The sequence below is a fragment of the Microchirus variegatus genome (genome assembly GCF_963457635.1).
Source record: "Microchirus variegatus genome assembly, chromosome: 9".
Classification (NCBI taxonomy): Eukaryota; Metazoa; Chordata; class Actinopteri; order Pleuronectiformes; family Soleidae; genus Microchirus; species Microchirus variegatus.
The window spans coordinates 22,035,301-22,062,138 of record NC_139810.1 but is presented as its reverse complement, the minus strand read 5'-3'; the positions used below and the strand labels follow the sequence as shown (position 1 = coordinate 22,062,138).

General features: G+C 42.1%; 1 protein-coding gene across 1 annotated transcript in view; it reads left to right on the top strand.

The window, feature by feature from the left end:
- LOC310931361 (adenylate cyclase type 6-like) overlaps positions 1-26,838 on the top strand; it is a 35,470-nt gene that overhangs the window by 5,444 nt on the left and 3,188 nt on the right. Inside the window, exons 4-23 of the mRNA XM_083894490.1 lie at positions 14,136-14,285; positions 14,649-14,770; positions 16,586-16,697; positions 16,957-17,084; positions 17,631-17,789; positions 18,627-18,768; positions 18,942-19,070; positions 21,179-21,207; positions 21,399-21,546; positions 22,068-22,165; positions 22,308-22,395; positions 22,528-22,644; positions 24,058-24,207; positions 24,300-24,475; positions 24,655-24,687; positions 24,777-24,806; positions 25,570-25,702; positions 25,833-26,096; positions 26,241-26,445; positions 26,581-26,705. Coding sequence (XP_083750616.1) covers positions 14,136-14,285; positions 14,649-14,770; positions 16,586-16,697; positions 16,957-17,084; positions 17,631-17,789; positions 18,627-18,768; positions 18,942-19,070; positions 21,179-21,207; positions 21,399-21,546; positions 22,068-22,165; positions 22,308-22,395; positions 22,528-22,644; positions 24,058-24,207; positions 24,300-24,475; positions 24,655-24,687; positions 24,777-24,806; positions 25,570-25,702; positions 25,833-26,096; positions 26,241-26,445; positions 26,581-26,705 — 2,538 coding nt within the window. The remainder of the gene's footprint in view (positions 1-14,135; positions 14,286-14,648; positions 14,771-16,585; positions 16,698-16,956; positions 17,085-17,630; positions 17,790-18,626; positions 18,769-18,941; positions 19,071-21,178; positions 21,208-21,398; positions 21,547-22,067; positions 22,166-22,307; positions 22,396-22,527; positions 22,645-24,057; positions 24,208-24,299; positions 24,476-24,654; positions 24,688-24,776; positions 24,807-25,569; positions 25,703-25,832; positions 26,097-26,240; positions 26,446-26,580; positions 26,706-26,838) is intronic.

The window sequence follows — 26,838 nt, the reverse complement described above, 5'->3', positions numbered from 1 at the left end:
TATATATTATATATCGGCTTCATTATCAAATATAATGGCGTAACAATAACAGACCTCGTGTTGAAACCAGAACCAGTTTAATCTCTCTCTTTTTTATTTCTATCCTTCGTGGAGATGACACAACCAACTGTTAAACTGAAAGTGGACATAGAGTATTCATGAGAAAGCGATTCACATGTCCCAGACTCGTGTTAGTCAGGGCCCACGATTATCACCATACAATTGAGCACAATGTTGTTACTGTATTCACTGGTGGAAACGCCCTACTTTCTGTCCCCATCGATATAGGACAAACATTGTACAGACTCCTCAACCACTTTCCCGTGTCAAAGGTGTCGTGCTAAAAGTAGATGGTGCCATTAGATCTCGGCAGCTTTTCAAATGAGATTTTTAATGAGCCTATGTTTTGTGCTGTAGGGCAGCTATGGGCATCTCTGTTGGGGTTTGTGGAAGGTCATCTGGGTTGAATGAGCCCATTTAGCTACAATGTGATGGAATATCATGATAATGTAGCATAGTGCCATTCATGCCACAGTACTAGAAAACAAGGAGGCAATTGTATTAAAATGAAGCAGGGTGGGGTGGGATACTCGGATTATGCAATGAATTTGATGGAAAACAGAATGATTACTTCTTCGTATTGGAAGCTGTGGGGGGAAAAAAAAAATTATAAACAGAATTGCACATAATAGCTACAGCCACCGATGTGCTGGAAACAATGATTCATTAAGTCTTTTTCCTGTTTATTCTTTTTGTATGCATTTTCATGAATTAGACTTCAATTCTCCATTAGCATACAATGTTTACATTAAGAGGCGACATCCTCAAAGTGCAGTACAAAACTCTAGCCTGGTACATTTACTCTGATATAGTACAGAGAAATCTGAGGAGCTGGCATCTGAGGACATTTTGACATGTCACAGACAGAAAAGCACAATGGTAGCTGAATTCAATTTAGCTTCTTACATTTCAGGGTCCTGGCATTGTGTGTGTGCTTGGTCACAGTCACACTGATGCTACTTACTGGGACACTTGAAGGGAACAGATCTCACAATATGAATTAAAGCGGACCTAGACGGGAAGTTCCAATTAACGCTCTTTTTTGGTGTGTATCTGCATCATTACTTTGTTTACGAAGCCCTGAAGGTTGGAAGCAAACAGTTCAGCCATTGCTGAGAACGCTGTATTTTATTGTAATCTCGGGCTCAGCGAAACCCCGGTCCAGTTAGGTAAACAGCAGTTCTCCTGAACAGCAGATCCTCCTGCTCCGGGCACTAGTCCGGGCACATCCGGTTGCGTACATTGAACCCGCAGAAGAAGAATAACGTATGTTGTGGAGGTGTTTCACGAGCGACAGTGTCTTCTGACTCTGGGTCTGACTCCGGGTCAAAGTCATAAAAGGGACTGCGGCGTGGAGTCGTGACAAAGCTATTTTTAAACATCGTTAAAACAATGTTTTGATAATGAGTAGCAGTGCAGCGGGTGTGCTGAATATGTCACGACCGGGTACTGGCCAATCACAAGACAGTTGGGAAGGCTCTACGCTGGCTGGCCAATCACAACACACTCTGTCTTCTGGGTGTGATATTTATGTCTGAAATATCGCGGCTGAGGACAGCATTAGAAAAGAGAGATTCCTATCGGCTCGTTTACAGCAACTAGGAGGTTTTTGACCATAAAAACAAGTTAATGTATGTAAGTAGACCTCCATAACTAACATATATGTGCAACAGGACCACTCTATGTGAGCTTTGATTGTACGTGTTGTCATGAAGAATTTCCGTGTCCTATTGTTGAGACATTTTTTGGGGGGGTTCAAACAATGAATACAGAAAGAGAGAATAAACTCCAAAGGCACACACATGGCTTGGCCTCAGATCCCTGTAGAAACATGTTATTGGCTTTTCTCTTACAAACATTGCTGTTAAGCAACCAGATGAATGTGGAGCCACTCTGATTAAGGCAATATTGACATAACTCCACTGGTCCAGTGAGCTTGTGTGTTAAGTGCCCATGCCCCAGAGCAGACAGGGTGACTTCAGGCACACTGGACTGTTGCCTCTATGTACTCCAACCCCGGCTGGCTGCATTGGTCTTGTGATGATGGACCGCTGCCATGTCTGAGGGCCGATAGACCCGCAATCAACTTTGTTCCAGTTGTCGGAAACAATCAATAGCGGTGACATCTTTCATAGGTTTTCATTGGATTCAGGCGAGAGAGTTGCTCTGTTACTTGGGTATTTAGTCGAGATGAAAGGCAGTTTATTGTTTAACGCTGTTATCAGCCACATCACAGTCGATATGTCACGAGGGGGCCAGCTAGAGAAAAAAAAAAAAGGGGCAGAAAAAAAAGCAACTTTTTTTAGTCACGAGATGAGCGCAGTGTTCACAATTAAGATATTCATGATGATGTTTTGTAGAGTTTCAAAGTAAAAGTGTTACTTTTGATATGGAATGATTTATACTTCACAATCAAAACTTATAGGATGCAAAATAAATCGATTATGTTTTCATCATAACATGATATGTGATTAGGATTAGGGCCAGTTTGACACTTCTGCTTTAAGGTTAGTGTTAGACCTGGTTATGGTTTAATTAAGCGAAATGGGTCGATGTGAATTACAGATTTATTTTTAATTATGTTAGTGGGGACTCTGTGTTTTGTGGCTCTCTGTGTAGGCCGACAAAGATTTTGTTTTGCATTTCCCATTGACAGTTTATTTTATTTTAGTTTAAATAGTGGCTATTTTTTATGAAGTGATTCTTTATTTTTGTTTTACTCCTGGTAACTGGTTTGTTATGTACCTCTTAAACTGATTATCAGTGGTCTACTGTATCTTAACTGTCCGTGAGTTTGTCAAGCAGCTGGCTTTCGAAATCATATTCCTATAAAGTGTGTTTACATGAGGAGAAGAAATATTCTTCTAACCTTTATTTTCTCCACCTATAATAATATCTACTTTGAAAAAGAACATCAAAATGATCTGTAGATTAAAAAGTTCAGCTCTCAGTTTAAACAGGTATCTCTCAGTCTGGCTTCAAGCACGAATACAGAAGGACTCCGTTCAGTCTGTCACACCCTCTGTGATAGTCGGCTCTCTGTCTGGTGTCACATGGCAAAAAGCTCCTCTCTTTCTGGGAAAGATGGTTTCTTCTTTTGGGACCTCATCATCTTCCAGCTCTTTGTGTCCCAGTCCTGTTTTCCCTTGAATCTTCCCCCTGTAGAGGTGTTTATGCAGGATCAGAGCAGAGAAGATGAGTAACTGATGATGGCAGGGACAAAAATGGGTCTTTGTGAGAGGAGCTGTGTGTGTGTGTGTGTGTGTTGGATACAGCGGTGACCTAGGGACAACCACGGATGGAGAGTGTGAAATAATGCCGGGCTGATGTACCTCACTGTAAAAGAGCTGCCAGTCTCTTCTCATTCAACTTTCCTCCCTGAGTCATTCCACTCTCGTGTAATCCCTCACAGATCGAGTGGCCTTTTATTTCACAATGCGCTGAGGTCGAACTCACACTACTCATGGGGATTGTTTCCTCAGATCTCAATTTTTCAGCGCTCTGCTCTGAAGGGCTTTCTCAGACAGCTGCAAAGAGATGAAGGTAGAACTGTTCTCGGGGAAGTTACACCGCTGCTGTTCACTTCAAGTGCCTCCTTTATGCAGTGACAGAGACGGAGTTCAGAGGGATCTCATTCATCTGTTCTTTAGGTTAACAGAGGATGATGATGTTAAAGAGGTGGAGTGAAACGGTAGAGGTGGTCATAAATTGTCAATCTGAGGTTGAACCCTAGTTTGATCCGTGCTTTTCTAAATGGATTATTCATGTCCCCCTGCTCCTGCATTAGTTTTCTCCTGGTTATTCAGTCCCCGTCTACAATCCATGCCTTAAACAGTGACTCTATGTGTACAACTTTTAAATAACATGAAATAAAGAATGAGATTGTAATTCATTTCTGTCTCTTGGAAATTAGCTGTTACAGTCACGATGCACATATTTGTTATTTGGGTCACAACAGTTGGCCATCTTAAAAGTGAGTTTGTGAAACACTCTAATGTTGTACGCAATTGTGCATCCAAGTCGCTGTCTATCTACCAAAGCATGTGAATTCACCACAAAGAGCCAGCAGCGATGAGCTCGATGAGGCTTGGTATTAGAGATTCACCCAAAATCAAAATAGTTGACAATTAATTTAGTAATCGATTAATTGTTTCAGCTCTACTGGTCTTTTGTTTTTTGTTGTTGGCCGTGGTCAGATAAAGCAACATTTAATTTAACTACATGGTTGACACGTGTCCCCGTGTATTTCTATAACCTAAGGATGAGCAGCTGTGCATCCACACATGTATGCTTACATGAATAAAAGGGATTATGTGACTTACTGTGCCATTGTTTAGTGCTAAGAATCTATGTCTAGCTGGCATGCAAGGTGTCATACACGGATTAACAGGGAACCAAACAAAAGTTTTGTGTGTGTGTGTGTGTGTGTGTGTGTGTGTGTGTGTGTGTGTGTGTGTGTGTGTGTGTGTGTGTGTGTGTGTGTGTGTGTGTGTGTGTGTGTGTGTGTGTGTGTGTGTGTGTGTGTGTGTGTGTGTGTGTGTGTGTGTGTGTGTGTGTGTGTGCAGCAGGATATATTTGGATAACCCCATCCCAACTGGAGTCTACTGGAGAGGAGTTATTGACAGACTGGCTGAGAAGAGAGTGAAATCTTCAAGGTAGATCTGGTCTGTGCTTTTGTTATTATGTGCTGATCCAGAGGAAGAGGAAAAACCTGTTCCTTTGGCCGATTGTTATGGGGTCAACGAACTGGGGACAAGTGGAAACAAACTGATCCCTTTGCTTAACACTGGTTGGAAAAAGACACCAATCAATGAAATGTCACCAGCATGACCAAAGCATGCATAATGCTCTGAGAACAGTGGTGTTGCATATGAAAAAACACGGGAGCAGCCACACAGGCTCCATTGACCTTTTCTGTAATTATTTGTGATGCTTTTTGGAAAGTATGACAGCTGTGTCTAATACTCACACGCATTATAGAGTGGTTTGGCCATTTAAAGTGATTCTGGGAAGTGATTCTGAAGAATTAAAAAGACAGGTTTTATTCTTGTGAAAGTACAGGGTGAGGAATAAAATCAGATCTTGATTTGGCCCGGGCCATGGCCGTCACCTGCAATCAGGCTCACATTGGACAAAATTAGCTTTTTAGTCGTTCTGATGTCAGTGGAGTTGACCCTAGTGGGTGTTCCATAGATTCCCATTTCCCGATTGGAAATACTATGTCCAGTTTCTTATATGGCTACACCACAGAGGCCATGAGAAGCAGAGTGTGTGATCTGTGTCTGTAAAAAAAAATCACACTGTCTTATAGCTGAGAACCCACCGTCAGGTACCGTGGGTGCTAAACAATGCATCGGCTCAAACAATAGATCTCCCCTTTACTCTCCCCACCTCGTCCTCTCTCAGCAAGGGAGCAAAAGCTTTTGACTCATGCACTTATTGAATTACAACCAGAGGCAGTGATACAAACCCGGATAACTTTCACTACCATGGGTGGGAGTAGTTAGGATTAGCGATAAGCAAAATATTGCTCTTAAAATGCAGCAAATGATAAGGGATATAATAGCCTGGCTAATAATAGCTGGGTGAGTTGGGGATGAGGAAGTGAAGGATTCTAATAACAGCTCATGTTTTACTAACAATTTGGCTCTCTGCAGAAGTAAATATAGCAATTTAAGCCTGAATTGTATAGATATAAATATTTTAGGAGTTCATTAACAGTGTTAACTGTTGATCTGTATGGTAAGCAAGCCCCCAAGCTTGTGTGGATACTTTTACTCCTAGATCCAGTTGTGTGTAGAGCACCGTATCCTAGTGCTGCTGACAGGAAGGCGAATGGCTCTCTGTCTAAGGTTGCTGTCATCCTAGCCAGCTGTCATGTTACCCTGCTTTTCCAGTTACCATTACAAAGTTAAAACAGTGGCAACATGTGTTAAGCTGGAGTAAGAATGTGCTGCCGGAGTAAAGCTGATTAACAAACATGTTTACCACTGGAGTGTAAAACAATGTCTGCACAATTCTGAATGAACGAACCTCTGCAACTTGGAAATGGAAAAAGCAGGTCATTGTCACGATTTTCCCCCAATCAGTGTAGAAGCGATGACTCTCTTCATTTATCTTTATCACGTTATTATGACAACAATCCACAGGAAGTTGCACTCAGACATGTGCCTTTGCAGATTCACCATGTGCAAGTGAGTGTAGAAAGTACGATGCTTCACAAATCGTTGCCTTTATTTCTTTAACGTAAAATATAAAATCCATATTTTTTTCTTAAGTTCTCTGTTGGCAAAATGTAAAAAAAAAAAAGTACTGAGACATATAGCCTACTATACATTTCAGCTTGTAGCTTCAAACCATGGGTTGAAACTCTACACCGGTGCTTTTTATTCACATGATGGTTCAGGCTTTTACAAACAGTCGGTCCTGCAGGTGGATGTGTTACATGCGTGGAGCTCAGTCGAGTCAAAATGTTAGTCAAAGCAGTCGCCAAACTCTGCTCATGTTCCTACTGTTTAAACTATAACCTGTTGTTCCTGTCCCAGCTATTGATCTGTATGCTTTATAGTAAAAGTCAATATTGTGTAGGGCTGGGAGGCAGAACAGGGAAGGACAGTGCCTAAAACTTTGAAGTGACTGCTGCTTAAATTACTGCACAGTGTAGTCACAAGCTCTTGTGGGATTTTTAACGGAGATCAAACATCTGGTCCACTCACGCAGCCTCACTTAATGCACTTGAATGTCCCCTTCTTTTAATAATGTTTCTCACTGTTTGGAGAGATTAAAAGTTGTGTTTCAAGAGTCTCTGTCAAAACAAAATGGTGGCCTCGGTTTCACATTGTACGTTGTGCTTAAAAGGAGATGGAGGCAATAGCAGCTGAAGTTGGAATTCCTGGATCTTTAGCTCAGAGTCGCACAGTTCAAGGACTGCACTCAAATCAACGAAGAGACGCCAACAAATGAGTGAATGTTGCTGGTCGGCTGGTTGGTTTGTTAGCCTAATTAAACCGCATCTTATGTTCGCGTCGCTGCAGGGCTGTAATTGCCTGTGCGCCTGTGAGGGTGTGAATGGGCAGGAAGTGAAGGGTTAGTGAGTGCACAACTGGAGGGAGAGTGTTGTGTCCTCCCTCCTTCCCCCCTGTCTGTCCAGCCAAATACTGACCCCGCACCACTGAGCAGCCAAAACCACTGACAAACCAGACATGGGTTTGCATCTTATCACAGCTTTGCGTGCAATGCTCCGCTAACGCAATGCTGTATTTCAACTCTATTAATTAATTCATGTTACCTGCTGAGTAATAATTCAAATGAGGAAGTGGGGGTGGAGGAGCAAACACCACTGACTGGTGCTGTAATTCATGCTATTATGTTCAGCAAACAAATGATGAATGAGAGACACAAAACAGAGCTGAAGCAATTGCTCCATTTATTGGTTGATTGGTAATAAATCTGTGCCGATTTCTGAGCAATTTTTTTTTACTTGATCCAAGTTTGATCCTAAATTTTCTCAAAGCAAACTCAAATCATGTTTTTCCTCAGCCTTCCAAACTGTTACCTGCTGGTTTCTCATTACACTATAAACTGTAAACATACATGGCCTGTCTGTCGATTTCCTCAGGTTATGAGGCCTCTTGGTCCAAACAATCTATTTAAAGTCTTCCTTTAGGATTTTGGGAATACTTTGGCAATGAAAATCATAGTTATTTTCAGCACTAAAGCATGAACCGGATCCTTGGTTAAAGCATGAGGTTGAATCACTGTGCATTCATTTTCATCAGGCTTGAAAAGTTGTGGTTGCACATCCATTTGTGTAAGATCATTTTGTGGCTGTTTCTCTATTTCGTGGGAACAGGAAGCGATAGGAAATGGGAAGAAATGACAAATGTCCCTGAGCAGACCTAAACTGAAGATGTTACATGGAGTAAGTGAGCCACCATAAGAGAGTATGACTTATAGTATGGGCTCATGTGATGATTCCTGCTTTGTTTTAGTCAATTACTCAAATGTCTGACAACTGCAAAACAACAGTCAGACAAATTCTCTCTCGTTCACTCACTCACTCACTCACTCACTCACTCACACACACAGAGAGGTTAGCTCAGCTATTGTTCTTAGGGAAATCAATGCATTGTCCTAAGAACAATAGTTGAGCTAACCTGTCTCTGTAAAGCCCAATGTATTCTCTACAAGTGCTCTACATAGGTTACGCAGAGCCCTCTGCGTCGACGGATAGCCTGTCGGAGAGCCTCTGCGTCGTCTCCAGGTTCAACAAAATATTTTTTAAGTGTCCGTCACTCCGTCAAGGGACAACGGATACGGCTGTGATTGCTCCTCAGGACAGGCCGAGATAATGCTGCTCTGTGCCGGCCACAGAGCGTCCACAGAGGCGGAGCTGATCACCGCCGACATCGTCGCCGCCAAACTATAAATACGTCATATCTTAACACACACAGCACATGTTTAGACTCTAAATGGCTAATTTCTCGCCTCAAATTATCTTAAAACTTCATTACGGGACACAGAAAAGTGAGAAACAGCCCCTGTTTTAATGTTATTCAGCTGCAACAACAGTCTTTCTCTCTCAGACGCCATTGCTCACTGTAGTCAGAAGCACAACAACTTTGCGTAGCGACCCCTACTGATCGGGCGGGAAATTGCAGTGCGTATCAGTCACCACGATGCAGAAGTATGAAGTCTCGAGGGGTCTCCGTGGTTACGCAGCCGGAGAAGTATAATGTGGCCTAAACCATAACCAGTTCCTAACTCGACCATCATTTTAGCCCTAAACTTAACCAGTTCCTTAGAAATGAGGTTTGCGACCACAGGAAGGGGAACAAAATCATGGCAGCTAAATGCACCTCTGTAGCTGTTGAACTTTACCCTGCTAACTGAAGGTCAAAAATATGGAACTAGGTGAATAAATGCTCATTTTTCAAATTAGGAAAAAGTGGAATAGGGACATTTTAGTTGGTTGCACTTTGTTTTAGTCAGTAATTCCCATATAGTTGGAAGAATGTCCTCATGTTTGTCTTTAAAGCACGATATGTTTGTCTGACCGTTGTGCAGACTTGGTCCAGTTCCATTTTAGCTTTATGGAATTTGCCTCAGATTTTCACAAAGATTACATCGTGCCCTCACTGGTTGCCTGAGACCAATTTTGGTCAAGCTATGATACAAACAAAGCTCTGATTCCAAATGGCATAGATCCAAGATGGCACACATGACCAAAATCTATCTTTATAAGGAATAGCTAATTACTCACGTCAATGAATGCATATCATTGTAATCCACTTGCAAATCAGGACTAGTGTAACAAATGGACTATTTTACCACTCTGGTTCCACATGTTATCTTTTCAGGCTATGATCAGCAGTTAGTGACTGCACTTTGACGTTCATTTCATCTCTAGAGGACATTTTAAAAAGCTCCAGATGCCTATCAAAGGTCATGTGCTGGAGAGAAGCCCATGTCAGCTGCAGTCAACAGTCCCCAGAGCCTTTGTGTTGACTTATGGGATGTAGCACTCTGGCCCTTTAACGTTTAAACTTCAGCTTCAGTGGAGCTCTGCATTTGGGTGATATCCACACTTATCTTTCATTGGAGAACTTTTCAGACACTCTTAAGTGACAGTATGTCCTACCTGTTTGTTACTTATCAGTGCAGAGTTTATCTGGTATCAGTGTGTCGTCAGTCGAGTTAACTTTAGTTACAGATTCATCGACATGTGACCACCTCACCTCTGTTCGGAGACATGGCCTCTATACGCGCCACTGCTGATAATCAATAGAACCAATCAGCAGTGCCATAACGTTGGTCTCTGGATGAATGGATAACCCGAGAAAACCCTTATTCGTGCATACAAACATTCCATACTTATGTGAAGTTGTCCGGTGGGATTTTAATAAAGATGAAATGGATTTGCTGTGTGTGTGCCAAGCAGAAATCTTTTCCATCCCCGTCCCTCATTGTTTTTTTTGTTTTTTTTAATATGCAATCCCTCTGACTTACTTTATAAAGTACCTTGCTGGGGCCGCACCTTATAAGCCAATGTTTGGACTCCTTTTAACTTTACTGCCAAGAGTTTCCTGCTCATGTCAATTTAGAGAGGCACGTCTTTGAGAGGCAAAAGACTGCAGGAGGAAGACATCAGTGGAAGATGGTCTAAGTCCCGCTAAATGGTTCTAAAGAGAGTGGCACTGTGTTAAAGGTGAGGAGCTGCTTCTGCTCTCTTTACACCATATCACTAATTGGAGAGGGGAGGCGTGGATTTGCAGATCTGCAGTGACGGACACAACAAGCTTCAAGATCAATGAGCTTCCAGTCCAAAAAGAGTCACGCACACACGTGCAGGCATAGTTCACTCACAAAGATTTACTCCAAAGCCTTTATGAATGTCTCGGCCTCTAATCTCCAGACTCTTTTGGGAACTAAGCATATAACTTGTCTATCACATTTCCCCACACTTGAGTTTTACCTATTCTGTGTTATCAAGCTGTTACACTGAACTGTCACTCAAGATGAAGTCAGTGAATTGCTCTCCTCCTTTTAGAAAGCTGAACGTGAAAGCAAAGAACCACCTGATATTTTGGGGGGCTTTTATATAAGATTTAGACGCTGCACTTATGCATGTATTACAACTGCAAACTGGTCTGTATTTATGCAGCGCTCTTCTGGTCTTGATGACCTCTCAAAGCTGCTTTACGATACAGTTTTCACCCAAGGACACATCAGCATGTAGACTAGCGGAGCCTGGAATCAAACCCCAAGGTTCAAAGACAACTCGCCCTACCACTGAGCTGCTGTCATTGTGCGTTGTTGCTTTTACTACTTGTTTATTTTATATTCAACAAATTTACACCAAACCCCAAATGTGGGACCTCCTATGCTGTGCTAAAGATTATTTTGAGCTTGTGACCATGCTTTTAATATCAGTTTGATAGCAATGTCCTGACTTGGCCTGAAACCTGAGTGTGCTCACATGGGAAGCTGAATTGTCTGAATGTAAATTAAGTGCACTGTTGAGAAGTGCGGTCTTGGGAACTGCAGGTGGCCCTGTATCTCAGGCAGACCACTTAACTAAGTTATCAGGCTCACCCTGTTCAGAGCCATCTGCTTGCAATTAATGTGAGCAGGTTGTATCCGTGCTATTCCAGGCTGGAGTTTCAGCTCTCCGTTGGCGATGTGTAACATTACGATGCATAGCCTGTCAGGCGTGGCCTGTTATGATTTATGATCACCAACAAGTTCATCGCTAATTGAGCGACAGTGCGGCACAAATCAGTGTTGCACTTAACGGTTTCTCGGCCAGGTGTGTAAAGAACGCGAGTGGATGTTCTTTGTTGGTTCCGACGCCTTATATCTTCAATAGCCTGATGATGAGGTTCCTCACATCTCTTGACAGGTTTGATGTGAATCCCTGAGAGTTGACTGTTTGCATCAGCCATTCTCTCTCATCCTGCATCAAGGCAAGAGTACATCTTGGTCTCTCTTTGGGAAAGAAAAAAAAACACATCTTATTTGAACCTGGCTGCATGTGCATCCCTCCAGACATGAAAACAAAGACAATACATTTTGGATGATCGCTGTTGAGGGCCTACAGCTACACTACCATTCAAAAGTTTGGGGTCACTTAGAAATGTCCTTATTTTTGAAGGAAAATCACTTTTTTTGTACATAGGTGTATAGAGGCCCATTTCCAGCAACCATCTCTCCAGTGTTCTAATGGTACATTGTGTTTGCTAATCACGTTAGAAGGCTATTGATGATTAGAAAACCCTTGAAAACGATGTGTGCAATGATGTTAACACAGCTGAAAACAGTTTTGCTGGTTCTTTGACCAAAGCAATTATTATTTTGCATAGAAATCATCACGTTCTAATCTTGTCAATGTCTTGACTATATTTTCTATTCATTTTGCAACTCTTTTGATGAATAAAAGTGTGACTTTTAATGGAAAACACAAAGAAATTGTATAGGTGACCACAAACTTTTGAACACTAGTGTACTCACAGATTGATATGTACCCAGTATAAATGATGTTTGCTACTGCACCTGCAAACAGACCGGTGTGTTTATTTTCTTACTGCTGTACTTCTGCTGCCTTTTTCAGGTAGTAGAGTAACTAAGAAACCTCCGATTGTCCCTTGGAACAAACAGAAAGGAATTTGCCTGCCAGTGTCCTGTGGCAAGGGTGTTCTGTTTCAAATACAGGTTGTTAGATTGTCTCTGACTTGTTGCGACAACAAAGGTTGAGCTCTTTGTATACAGTGTAAACCTTATCTCTGAATCGTGGTAAACAGCCTGCTTTCACTCTACAAGTTAGCATTTTTATCTTTGGGTGTTTTGATTGATAGTGATGTGTGGACACAAAGTATTATTTTCATGTGTTTTTATTAATTTATATTTTCATTAAAAAAAATAAAATAAATTATGCTTGGAAATATGTGTGCGTGTGAGTCCTAGAGATAGTCATCTTCAGTTGTGTCTCTCTTAGGCAGACTTTTTGATAAAAACAGAAATTACAAACACACTGGATTTGCAACATACCAGCCGTAGATCAGACATACTGATGGTGATGAGATTTTTTTTTTAGTCCTCCAGTTGCACCATGACGTTTTTATAAAGGAATAGATTGAAATGTAGCTTGTGTGTAAAGTGGCGCTCTATTTTTTTTTCCCTCATTATTGATGGTATAATTTTCAGAGGAAACTCTCAGCTCTCTGGTCATAGGTCAAGTGACTTTCCCAGGCTGGAGTGTGTTTCTGGACATGGAGAGGACGTTTGTGTATGCATGTCTGTGTTTTTGTGAGCAGAGGGGAAGCCCAGAGCTGAACGGCTACATTTTTGATGTTTGGTCTTTGGCTGTGAATGAGTGAAAAGAGAAATCATGAACAGACTTCCACATTTGCTGAGTGCACATGTGTCCAGAAACACACAGGGACACACAAAATGCAGCTTGCAAGGATTGTTTTTAAGGTTGATGACCTGCTAACTGTGCACTATATCTCAGCTTAATTTGCTGAAGCCACAGATAATGTTGTTGGGTCTGTATTCTGAGAGCATCATTGTTCAACCAACATACCTCCCTGCACCAAGCATCCAGAAGAAATTCATATGAACGTCTGCTTCTCGTTCTCACTCTTTTTTTTTAAGCTGTATGTTCAAATACATTACAAGTTTTCTCCCTTTGTGCTGCAGTTTGGTGACAAAAGTTGTTGTTTTTCAGGTTCACGAGCTGGATGACTGTGTCCCTTTTTTTTTAATTTTAAGTGAATTCCATGCACATAGTGGTTAGCATTCTTGCCTTTGGAGCAAGAAGACCCGGGTTTCGAGCCCCGGTTAGAACAAGGGCCTTTCTATATGGAGTTTGTTCTCATTGTGTGTGTGTGGGTGGGTTTTCTCCGGGTTCTCTGGCTTCCTCCATCAGTCCAAAAACATGCAATATGGGGATTCGGTAAATTGGACAATCTAAATTGGTGTGAGAGTAAGAGTGAATGGTTGTCTGTCTCTATGTGTGGCCCTGCGATGGACCGGTGAACTCTCCAGGGTGTGACCCCACCTATCGCCCTATGTCAGTTGAGATTGGTACAGCACCCCCCCCCCCGCGACCCTCCTGTGGAGGATAAAGCGGTAGAAAAATGGATGGATGGATGAATTCCATACACATTGAACAGAATAGGCAATATAAACATTTAACTCAAGGGAAACTGGATTCTTCACATGTCCCCATGCTTCATGTCCGTCATGCTTCACACCCTCTGAGCCTTCAGCTTGTTGTACAGAGCGCAACGTGAGGAGAATGTCGCCTTGCCGAGCAACCACAAGGTCATGGTCATCTTCTCTAACCAGATCACATCTAATGGGCCCTCAGATGCTTGAGGAATTTTTCTCCGTGCAGTAAATCCTATGACATAGAGTGTTATCAATTTAGTTTATTGACCTCACCCCGGTCAGACAGAGTTCACTGTATTCTTGTGAAGTGACATATGCATACTTGGTGGGGTTCTTTTTTTTTCCCTTCTCCCTTTTTGAAATCGGTGTCATATTTGCTTGTGTGTGTGTGTGTTTGTTTTCAGGTCAGTGCCAACGTGCTGATATTCCTGTGCACTAACATGATCGGGATTTGTACCCACTACCCTGCTGAGGTCTCGCAGAGACAAGCCTTCCAGGAGACGAGAGGATACATCCAGGCTAGACTGCACCTGCAGAGGGAAAACCAGCAGCAGGTAGACATGTGCATGCACATATGCACACACAGACACATGCATATTCGAGCCTTGTTTCGCATCCTGCAGGAAAAAACGGGAGAAATGAAAAAGAGCAGCTAAAGGGCGTCTCATTTTGTTGTCTGATTTGTTAGTCTCAGTTATTGAGGTCAACAATATGTTACGTTATGAAGTATAACACGTATCTCCACTCCTCTCTGTTTGACTAACACGTTTCCCACGCAGATGCCAACAAGGCGGGGTGACTCATTCAGCTTTCTAACGGTGGAAACTCATGAAAATGAATGGGCTCACTCACTGTGTGTCTTTCTTTAATTTCTCTCTGTATATTCCCTCCCTCTCTTTCTCTCTCCCTTCTCTCAGGAGCGCCTACTGCTGTCAGTACTGCCAAGGCATGTTGCCATGGAGATGAAGGCTGATATCAATGCAAAGAAGGAAGATATGATGTTCCACAAGATCTACATCCAAAAACATGACAATGTTAGGTAAACAGCAGATATATACACTTCTAAAAAAATGAACTTTTACGTTTACTTTGTCATCACAACTCAAGCAGCAGTAACTTTGACCTCGCGGCGCTGAGTGGTGTTTTAGTTATAAAGTCACGCCAACAGCTATTTCCCTGACAGGATGTATTTTGCATATTGTTTATTGCCTGACAGCATCGGCCACTGTAACCATATTGACTCGGGCTCACTGCTGTGCTTTCTGTAGCAAATGATAGGAGGCCGACTTCACGTTCGCTGGCCCCCTGTCTCAGTCCCCCTCACCACTGCATGTTGCCTCCCCAGTGGGAATAAATCAGTACTAACAGATAATTGAAAATTCCACCCATTAGACTACCATTAAGTGCGGCCCTGTGCTTTTTTAGGTTGGTGTAGTCATAATAGTAGACAACAATGAAATGAGGCTGCAGCAGAGTTCCCCTGTCAGAGGTGACCCAAATAGGTGCAGGTGATGTACTTAGTGGAACAATGTGTTGCGATGTCACCGCTCTTCCCAGGTGTAAACTTACAGAAACAAGCCATTATTCACATGCAACACAAGATCAGAACCTGCTGTCTGGTTATGTTGTATAAGCACTAACACTGGACGACAACAACACACTGTTGCTAACCGATTTTGTTGAAGGAAGGTAAATTTAATTATAGTAATAACTGTAATGTATTGTCATACCATATTTCTCTTCTTCTCCTGTTTAATTTTGCCCACATTTTGTCAATTGTACAAGTATAAAAATATACTATATGCTGTTCTGTACACTTCCAATATATAACAGTATGCAACTAAATATATTATTTAAATAAAAAATAGATATATAATATATATATGTATATATATATATATATATATATATATAACAATGTACTGACTATCCATCATAATCCATACACTCTTAGAAATAAGGGTTCCAAAAGGGTCTTTCTAAAAGGGCTGAGGTTCTGCCTGGAACCGTTTGCTTCAGAAAAACCCTTTCCCGGAGAAAGAACAGTCAGAACCATTTTGATCCAGAGAACCCTTTAAAACACTTTCCTGAATAAAGGGTTTTAAAAGGGTTCTTGGTGGAACCCTCCAAAAGGGTTCTCCTATGAGGACAAGCCGAAGAACCTTATATGGTTCTACTTAGCACTTCTATTTCTAAGAGTGTAGGCCTAGTAGCTGTCAGTTTGTATCATCATTGCTATAAGCATATTTCCGCTATAAAACCATATGCAAAATCTCCTTGCACTGCATGTCCAGAGAGCATGAGGAATACATGAGGAAATATGTTTGTTGGTCATTTGGATTTATTGACCTTTTAAAGATAAAGTCTTGTTGAAAAGTGTGAGGTGCAAATTGGGCAGTAGCATGCTCCAAATAAAGACCTGTTCTCCTCCAGTGGTTGACCTCATGGGACCTGCAGCGCCATCTGTTGCCTTCATCTGGAACGCATTTTCTGAGTTGTTGTTAGTCTTCGCTTTTCATTACTATCAAAAGCTAGCTATGAAAGGCATGCAGACAGGGGGACGGTGGGCGGCGTTCTCAGAGGGACAGGCTGGAGGAGATGACCTACATTGGCCTAGATGATGAGAGCTAGAGCTGAACAAATGTCTGCCTCCCTCTCTCTCGCTCTCTCTCTCTTTCCCCTGCTCACATGGCAGCTGGACAGTGAGGAGGGAAGGAGCAAGGTGCTAGACCATGGCAATCAACTCCAGGCTTTATTGATCGATCTCATTCTTTTCCTCTCTGTCTCCCTCCCTCCCTCCCTCCCTCCACCACCATCACCCTCTCCTCCTCCACCATCACCCTCTCCTCCTCAGCATACTGTTCGCAGATATCGAGGGCTTCACCAGCCTGGCGTCTCAGTGCACAGCCCAGGAGCTGGTCATGACGCTGAATGAGCTGTTCGCCCGCTTCGACAAGTTGGCCTCGGTGAGAACTGACCGCTGCCACCACATTTGTTAGAGCAGGACTTTGGACCGCTGCTGTTCATGTAACTCTACACTCTGTAACCCCCTGTTAGTGTGACAAAGCCAACATGATGTGCTTGTTCAGGGGCTGGGAGTTACTTAAGCATTGTGTAACACATGAGTTTGACTATGCTGAAATGAGGAGTCATCTAAATTATGCATAAATGTGTGTGTGTGTGTGTGTGTGTGTGTGTGTGTGTGTGTGTGTCCTCACTGCACAGGAGAACCATTGCCTGCGTATTAAAATCCTAGGGGACTGTTACTACTGTGTGTCAGGTCTGCCTGAGCCCCGGGCTGACCACGCCCACTGCTGCGTGGAGATGGGAGTAGACATGATTGAAGCCATCTCGTGAGTCAAGCACACACTAATACGCTGGAACGCAGAGACGCTCGCTCTCAGAAAGGCAGCACACGCCCTCACGATCATGTACTGTAGTAATGTCCGACCGAAAGTTCACGGTGGAGTGTGTGTTAATCTGTTTCCCTCGCATACCAAAGAGGATGTCGTTCTTTGTCGTTTTTGTTTTATAGTAAGCATATCCTTCAAAACACAAACTGCTGCACAAACTTCAGGCTCTGGTCAGTTTGTCCTGCTGTAGAAGCGAAGCGGTACAAATGGTGGCCTCTGTAAAGCAAAGCCATCACCAAATGTATAGAAAAATGGCTTATTCTAGGGTTAAAATAAAAATATTTTTATTTTAATGAAATTGTACACTTGCACAAACAAGTAGAATAGTAGTATATTTAATTTCTGCCAACAAACCCTCCTAAAATCTTGCACACTGCACCTTTAAGTAACAACTTCTGGTTGAATTGTTTCCACACAGGCCTGAGCTTAAACGTGTCACTCATCTTTGACAATAGCCTGTGCATGTGTTTGCGTGTGCATCTGCAGGCTGGTGAGGGAGGTGACGGGCGTTAATGTGAACATGCGGGTGGGCATCCACAGCGGACGTGTTCACTGCGGGGTGCTGGGCCTGCGCAAGTGGCAGTTTGATGTCTGGTCCAATGACGTGACACTTGCTAACCAAATGGAAGCAGGAGGAAAGGCTGGGTAAGTCCTGCTGTACTCTGCCTGTGATTATACTGAGCAGGGATGGATGATATATGATTGGATCATGGAAAATTTCCATTCTCTGGATAATTGTGAATCAGGAAAACCATAGATAGTGTGTATGTGAGAGACAGAGTGAAGATTTTGTTGAGCTTGGTAAGATCATGTCTTAGTGATTGGATCTTATGGTTTATAATGATCTTGCTTTTCACTTATACGTATTAATTCAAAATATGTACACTACTGTTCAAAAGTTTGGGGTCACCTATACAATTGTTTTGTGTTTGCCAATTAAAACTCAGACTTTTATTCATCAAAAGAGTTGCAAAATGAATAGAAAATATAGTCAATACATTGACAAGATTAGAAATAAAGGACCGGCAAAACTGTTTTCAGCTGTACTAACATCATTGCACAAGGGTTTTCAAGGGTTTTCTAATCATCCAATAGCCTTCTAACGCGATTAACAAACACAATGTACCATTAGAACACTGGAAATGGGCCTCTATACACCTATGTACATATTCCATTAAAAAACAGATGTAGCTAGAATAGTTGTTTACCACATTAACAATGTATAGAGTGTATTTCTGATTCATTTAATGTTATATTCATTGAAAAAAGTGATTTTTTAGAAGACATTTCTAAGTGACCCCAAACTTTTGAATGATAGTGTATCCTTAGTAACATGTTTTGCTACATTTTGCGCACAAACCAAAAGAAGTTAGGTTAAGGTTTATGAATCTTTTTTAATTACAGTGATATGGTGAATTGTAATTACTTTGCTTAGGATAACTGTGACAAGAAAAGTGTGTGTTTGCCGATGTGTGTGTGTAGACGTATCCACATCACCAAAGCCACGCAACAGTATTTGAATGGGGACTACGAGGTGGAGCCAGGGTTTGGAGGAGAGAGGAATGCTTACCTGAAGGAGAACAACATTGAAACTTTCTTGGTGGTGGGCTGCAGCCAAAAGAGGGTCAGTGCACAGCAGTCAAACACACACACACATGCACTTGAGTCGTCGTCAGGACTTCACAGTCACCCGGGCGCTGTATTTCACACAAACAAGATAATGGCTTTTCACCTGGCATAGAAAACCTTGATCTATGTCAAAGTGTCTGCCCTGGCTGGGGTTTTCTTCTTTTACAGAAAGAAGAGAAAGCCTTGATGGCCAAGATGCAGCGAGCACGCGCAAATTCTACTGAGGGACTGATGCCGCGCTGGGTTTCTGAAAGAACTTTCTCCAGACCCAAGGAGCCCAAAGCCTTCAGACAGATGGTGAGATACACATAGGTAGCTCCGAGCTTAGTGCATGATGACACCTGTTCTTTTTTGTGTGTATTGGACCTTCTGTGTCATCCTATTTCACTCTGTGAAACCAAATCGTAAATAACCTTTTCAATAATGTCCTCAAAGTAGCTGTCATGAGACAATTACATATCTTATAGAGCCTCTGAGAACATGTTTTAACATCTGTTTTGGTTTTGGTCACACTAACAGAACTTTGGCCTGAAATAGCCCAACGACTGAGTGACGCCATGGGATTTGTGACCAACAGTTATGTCTCCCTTTGGCTGAATCAAAAAAATGATTTACCATTTACCTCAAATAGTGGAAAAAAATATATATATATATTCTCATTAACTTTGGCCACGGGCCAACCTGTGTTTGCGGCTAACTCTAACTGGACATTTTCCAGATCTCAGATGCAGTACACTTTCTCTGGATATTGTCCAGAAAGTGTACCGTAAGGATCCAAATGTCCACAAAAGTTTCTTGAAAGTTCACGGCGAGTGAGTGGGCGAGTGTCCTGCTGTTGTGAACACCACCAGACAACTCCCTGCAGTGCTCAAATGTGAACAGTGGACTCTGGCAATGTCTGCGCCAGTTTTTCCCTAACATTTTCTGAGTTAGGGGTCATTTTTGCATGATTACTTGTCTTAAGTTTATTCAACATTTCTTAACACTTATCTATGTCCACAACAACAATGCACACTATAATATGGTCTACATATAAACAGCCTCAAAAAGCCTCGAGAACAGTGATTCCTAAATTAAGTTGGGAACCACAGATGGGGGTGTGGGTGATTCTTTTTGGCTCACAAACACATTATTTTAATTTTCAAATAATATTTATACGTAAAATGAAGTTTTAAAGGGCACAAGTTCAACCTTTTATTCATTTTATTCATTTTAATACTTCTCTGGACTCTGGAGGCCCTATGAGTATGCAAAGTGTGAAAGAACATGACTCAGTCATGTTTTTGTGGTCCGCCTCAGGAGATAAAACACATGATGTTGACTTCTGCACTCATTGCTACGTCACAATGATAAATTCCTGGAATTGTTGTCTCGCGGAGCTCCGCTTTGTCCCTTAAAAAACGCGAGAGTGCGGTCGAGGGCAACAGTATCCTGAAGAGCGGAAGTCTGCAAAGTCTTCTATTCTTGGCTCCACAGTGCAGCACAGAGTTCTACACAAACTTCCAGCCTCAGAGGATTTACGTGTGTCCAGTGGATACATGTTATATATGACGGCAATGTGCCGGCTAGAGTCGACAATTTTCCACTCGTTTCCAAATGCAAACTGCTGTTAGCTGCCGGAGCCTCAGTGACGCTGACGTAGTTTCCTGTGTCTCATTTGCATTTAAAGAGATAGACACTCAAAACAGAGCGTTCTGAACAGGGCTGTTTTGGCAGAGTGATTGAACTGCTTCATCCTTATGGTATTTTGACCAAAGCATGTCACAGACATGTTCATTAGGACACCAAGGAACTAGGTTAACTTATAGAAATAGGGTATAAGTCCTTTCATTAATTTACCACACATCTGTTTTCGGAAATGATTTGTTTACCAATACAAAATTTAAATTAGTTGTTACAGGTGTGGCTGTGAAATTCTATATTGTGCACACTTTTGCTTCTGTCCCAATTTTGCTTATGACAGGTTAACATCTTTAAAAAGTAGATAAAGATATAGCCAAAAGAAAGAAAACTACATTTGGGAAACACTGCTGGAGCAATAATATTCTCCACAAATATAAATGTAAATGCATGGATGTGGTTCAAACAGGAGCGACAACAGGACTTCCGTTGGATTCTCAGCTTTTTGTGTTCTCCTGAAGCCACAGTGCATCTGCGGATATGTCTTACTCATTCTCTTACTCCCTCTCTGTCTTCATGCTACGCGTCTCTTTTCCTTGTCTGTCCTTGTCTGCATTCTTTCCCTTCTCATGCTTTTGTATTCTCCATCTCAGAGGGTCCGAGCTCTAGGGGAAAAAGGGTGTAATTTGAAGCCTCCGAGCATTAATTAAAACATCAGTCTGGCTCTCAGGGATTAGCTGTGCAGATGGGGTTGTCTCACTCTCTCTGTTTTTGTTTTTTTTCAGGGCATCGACGAAGCATCCAGCAAAGACAAGTGAGTTTTTTGGAGCTGAGTTTTTTTTGCGATTAAGACAGCTTTTGTTATTAGAAGTTGATTGGCAGGCTGTCACTGTCGCGTCTAACTTTAGAGTCCAGAGTATCCTGCCTTCTATTAAATAGGACAGCCTTCCCACGCACATACAAACAAACACCATATGGTGATTTATCGTTTCATCTGCTTTGTAGCCGCTGCATTCAGGAGGCCTTGAACCCCGAGGATGAGGTGGATGAGTTTCTTGGACGGGCCATTGATGCGCGCAGCATCGACCAGCTGAGGAAAGATCATGTCAAGAAGTTTCTCCTCACCTTTCAGACCGCCAGCCTCGAGAAAAGGGTTGGTATTTGTGTGGGAGTTTGTGATTCACCAAAAACTGCCATAAAGTGAATAGATTATAATGCCTGTAAGACTTTAGTGTGTAACTTTTAAATATAAACAAATGTCAAACGTTCGATTCAAACACATTGTTAGTGTGAGTTCACACAACGCTGACTGGGCAGCACATGACTCTCACTGCGTTTCTCAGTTAGCTAGTTAGTTATGTTTAGACCTCATGTTGCCCGGCAGCGTTCCTGTGTCCCACATAGGACGTGATTATTTTTATTTAAAGGCAGATGGAGGCAACGGCAACATTGTGCTAGTAAAGCGAGACGGCTGCACAAACAGGTCGGAGCGTGACTGAAAAAAACCTGCTCTATCAGCGTTTCGGCAGATTAAATGCTGCCAATCCCCTAATTTAAGGTCAAATGAAGGACACAGCATACACGAAGCACAATATTGACATCATCATCATCATCATCATCAATAACATCTGAACTGCTGTGAAATTGAAGTTCCCATTGATTTTCTGTTTCCAGTATTCCAAAAAGGTTGACGATCGCTTTGGAGGATATGTGGCCTGCGCACTCCTCGTTTTCTGTTGCATCTGTTTCATTCAGATTATCATTTTCCCGAAGTAAGTAGTTCCCGCTGATATGTTGCCTTTCCTGTGTTTTTTTTTCTCCCAGTTTTAGTGAATTGTGGACAGGAAATGTGATCTTTATTAGTTTATGAGGAGTTAACGAGAACTAAACAGCACGTCTTCCTCTGCTCCTCAGGACTACACTTATGCTAGGTCTTTACGTCAGTATCTTGGTCATCCTCACCAACATCCTCTTCATCTGTGCCATCTACTCCTGCATTAAAGTAAGAAACAAAAGCCTTCATCGCTCATACTGTACGATTGCTCGTCACATCCTTGTCACATGATGTCAGTCTGCATCACTAATGGTATTAACTCTTTCTTATCTGATCTTGTCCCTGCTGCTTGTGTTCAAGCTCTTCCCAGTTGCCTTGCAGACTGTGACCAAGAAAATAGTCCAGTCTCGCGCAAACAGCACTCTGGTTGGCGTCTTCACCATCCTCCTCCTCTTCATCTCCTCTTTTTCTAATATGGTAGGGACTAAAGCTGTCACCTTTGTGTCGTGTAACAGTTGCTTTGAGATGTCCCACACACAAACATCCTTGTCTTTTCATTAATATATCATACATCTCACATGCTCGGGTGATTGTGTTTCAGATGATATTCTGCTTCTATATCTTGGTCTGTTTGGTACATTTGCCTCAGGCGGTGCTATAATTGGTGGTTGAGCTGCAATTAATCATAATTTGTCACAGTGCCAGATGGAGTTGTAGAAGTCAGTCTATTTTTAACCGTGTTTACTGACACTATACGAGGGCCCATTTACAGTTGGGTTTGTGTATGCGTGGAACAGAAGAAGCTTCATGGCAGGCAATTGTGTGTCACATGACAAATGCTTTATTACTACATAAAAAAGTGTTTAAAGGAGGAAAGTAGGGACGACAACAAGCAAAAATCACAAAGACGGTAATCTGTGCTGTGGCCACAGCTTAGAAAGATGTTTATTTTCTGTACATTCTGGAAGTCATTGAAATATCAGGTTTGTTACCAGGTCGATGGAGCAGCTATGTCACCTTGTGCTGTAACTGTGTGTGCTGTACTGATCCACTTATTTGACCTTTGGCCTCTAGAGTTTCTCCATCCTGTGACTGTGCTGTTTGGTCTTGTGTTTCGACGTCAAACCAGACTATTAAAAGGACTTACTTGTTTGAGTATGAAATTGTACACTTTGATATTATGTTAGTACGGCCACATATGAATTGAACATCTAGTGCATTGGTTCTCAAATGGCGGCCCGCAGAAACATTTCTGGCGGCCCGCAGTGAATTACAGTTGATAGTTTTAATCCAGGAGCTACTAAGCTTGTTAAATGTTTATTGGACATTACTGGATACAGACCAATAAGTGTAAACAAAAATACTGGGTATTTACCTGGTTTCTATATGGTGAATTTTAGTAAATTATTGGGTTATTAGCTGGTAATAAGCAAGTAGCTACAGCCCCCAATTACTAGCAATTTACCCAGTAAATATATGGTAACAGAAATGTATTACATGGTATTAACTTGTAATTAGAAGGTAAGAACAATGGCCAAAATACTGGGTAATTACCCAGTAAATTATAAAGCGTTATTATATTAATGCTTAAATTACTTAACGCTAAACTGTAGAACTGCAATCTGGTCATTGAAATTATTACAAATGGGATTTCTTTCTGTTTACGTATTTCGTATTTTTTTTTTTTCACTTTGGCGGCCCTCAGTCCAATGTTGTTTCCCTAAATTGGCCCTCAGGTAGAAACTTTGAGAACCCCTGGTCTAGTGTAATTTTGTATTTATATTGGTTCAAGCCTTTCTGCTACAACTCAGACAGAACCCTCACCATGAATGATGTGATGTCCTGCCTTTTCATCTTAATCGGCTGATTGTTTTCTGTCTCTCCTGCCAGTTTACCTGCAGCAAAGAGAAACTGCGGGACTGTGTAGCCAATGAGCTGAACACGTCGGTGACTCTCTGCCTGCTACACAACCTGACCAAGACAGCAGAAGATGGTCTGACTCTGTGTTCGAGCCAGGTCATGCCCTGCCATTTCCCCGAGGTCAGTCCCTATAACATTTGAACACAAATCTTCTGAATACTCACCTTGAATGTTCCTCCACACTTCACTGTCACCTCTCTCCTCTCCTGCAGTACTTCAGCTACAGCGTGCTGCTGACCCTGCTGGCCTGTTCTGTGTTCCTCCACATCAGCAGCATAGGGAAACTGGCTCTGATGTTGTTCATCCAGCTCACTTTCCTCTTGTTGGTGGAGTGGCCTCAGGTGGCCCTGTTTGACAACGCAGACCTGCTGGTCATTGCCAACACCCTGTGAGTCGCCTACCAGTCACTTTTTTTTTTTCCCAAACCGAAACAGTTCAGCCCTTGTGTTAATACTGCGTTTTAGTTAGAGCATGAGCTACTTTGTCATGATAGTCCAGATTGAACAAGAGCTGCTTTGTGATGTTAAGTCCTATTTTTTTCTATTTTGTTCTCATTTCATCCCTCAGGCAATTATCACATGCTAATAATTCCCTAGAAGAGTAAGTTGCATTACTTTATTTTTTCCCTATGTCCATTTTTAGTGACTCACATGGTTTGTTGACACAACTTTCTCTTTGCACTTTTATAGGCCTAGTTTCAATGAAACTGCAGAACAGTGGTAAGTAGCTTTGTCTGCTTCTGTAAAACTTAGGCTACATCTGTGTTTTCCTTTGATAACAGCATTTTTATTATATATATATATATATATATAAGAGTAAGAGTAAGCTGTAGTTCTTAGTTCGTATTATTCATAAGAACAAAACTATGAAAAGAAAGACCAATGACAACTGTGAAAGTAACAGAGGTTTTCACTCGTATTTGATAGTGTAGCAAATAAGACCCAACCAGGAAGTGAATGTGGTTAACTATTACTGTTTTTTTTTGTGTGTGTGTGTGATTGAACATAACATTTTTAGCAACGCTCTCTTTCTTTTTTCAAACTTAATAACAATGTAACAGTTTATCTGCGACACAAACACACACATGCAAACAAACATGCATGTACATAAACCTTAACAATTAAAAATGAATGTAGTAATGAAGTAATGAAGTAAATAACCTTCTAACCCAACAATCATGAAATCATTTATCATGAAAACCCCAGATTTTATTGTAAGGGATATATGTAAAAGTATCTCGTGGTCAGTAAAGCTCTCAGTTTCTGCACATCCACACTGCTCCAGACCAAAACACTTCCCCTTTAAGTTTTCAACCAAAATCTAAGACAGCAAAACCAGAGTAATGTGGACGACAGTCATATCTGGAGCAGAGGTTGAGTAATGTGAATGTAGCTGAGTAAATATGTGTAATCAGTTGCATAGATTATTTCCCGTCAGTGCTTTAACTGAGTCACCTCTCATGTTAACTCTTTTTCTCCTCAGCCTGGAGAGTGTGACCAAGGTGTCCCTGAAGGTCATGACCCCCGTAATCCTCACCGTTTTCGTACTGGCTCTCTACTTGCACGGCCAGCAGGTGGAGTCCACTGCTCGCCTCGACTTCCTCTGGAAGCTGCAGGTAAACGAAACTGAAGCCGTTGTCGCTACGACTGTGCATAACTCGCCAATGCAAACACCTGTGAGCGCTTCAGTTGTCGCATGACAGTGAGACGACTCGGCGACGTAATTTTTTCCGCCTCTTTCATCAGGCAACAGAGGAAAAGGAGGAGATGGAGGAACTGCAAGCATACAATCGACGTCTGCTCCACAACATCCTGCCCAAGGACGTTGCCGCCCACTTTCTTGCGCGAGAGCGTCGGAATGATGAGTTGTATTACCAGTCATGTGAGTGCGTCGCTGTCATGTTTGCCTCCATCAGCAATTTTTCAGAGTTTTACGTGGAGCTAGAGGCTAACAATGAAGGAGTGGAGTGTCTCAGGCTGCTCAATGAGATCATCGCTGATTTCGATGAGGTGAGGAAAGACTGGAAGTGGTTATTTTTCTGGTTGTCTGCGTGCTTCTGCAACTTAGGAGCTAACTGACATATACCAGAAGTGTGGCTGTTTGTGTCCGTTGCTTTTGTCGTTTTGTATACATGGATGATTCCTTGTCTCCAGATCATCAGCGAGGACAGATTCCGACAGCTGGAGAAAATCAAAACCATCGGCTCCACTTACATGGCAGCTTCTGGCCTAAATGATTCCACCTATGATAAAGAGGGCCGGTCTCACATCCTCGCCTTGGCTGACTATGCCATGAGGCTTAGAGAGCAGATGAAATACATCAATGAGCACTCCTTCAACAACTTCCAGATGAAGATTGGTAAGCCTGGAAGGTGTAGGAGATCGGTCCTGGAACATTGTTTGATAGAACTTCCTGTGAACCAGCATTAAAATTGAGTATTAAAAAAAAAATCACTATGATGTAACACAGTGTGATTTGTTTTGCTGCTCTCAGGACTGAACATGGGGCCTGTGGTCGCTGGTGTTATTGGAGCCAGGAAACCCCAGTATGATATATGGGGGAACACAGTCAACGTGGCCAGTCGGATGGACAGTACAGGTGTACCAGACTACATCCAGGTACAGCACTTGTCATACGTGTGTGTGTGTAGATTCTCATTCATCCAGGTCGTAGTTTTCTCAAAATGTCAATGAATCAGCAACTGGACTTTTAGCTTTCGTAAATTTACATCGTGGACCCTACAAGAATCTT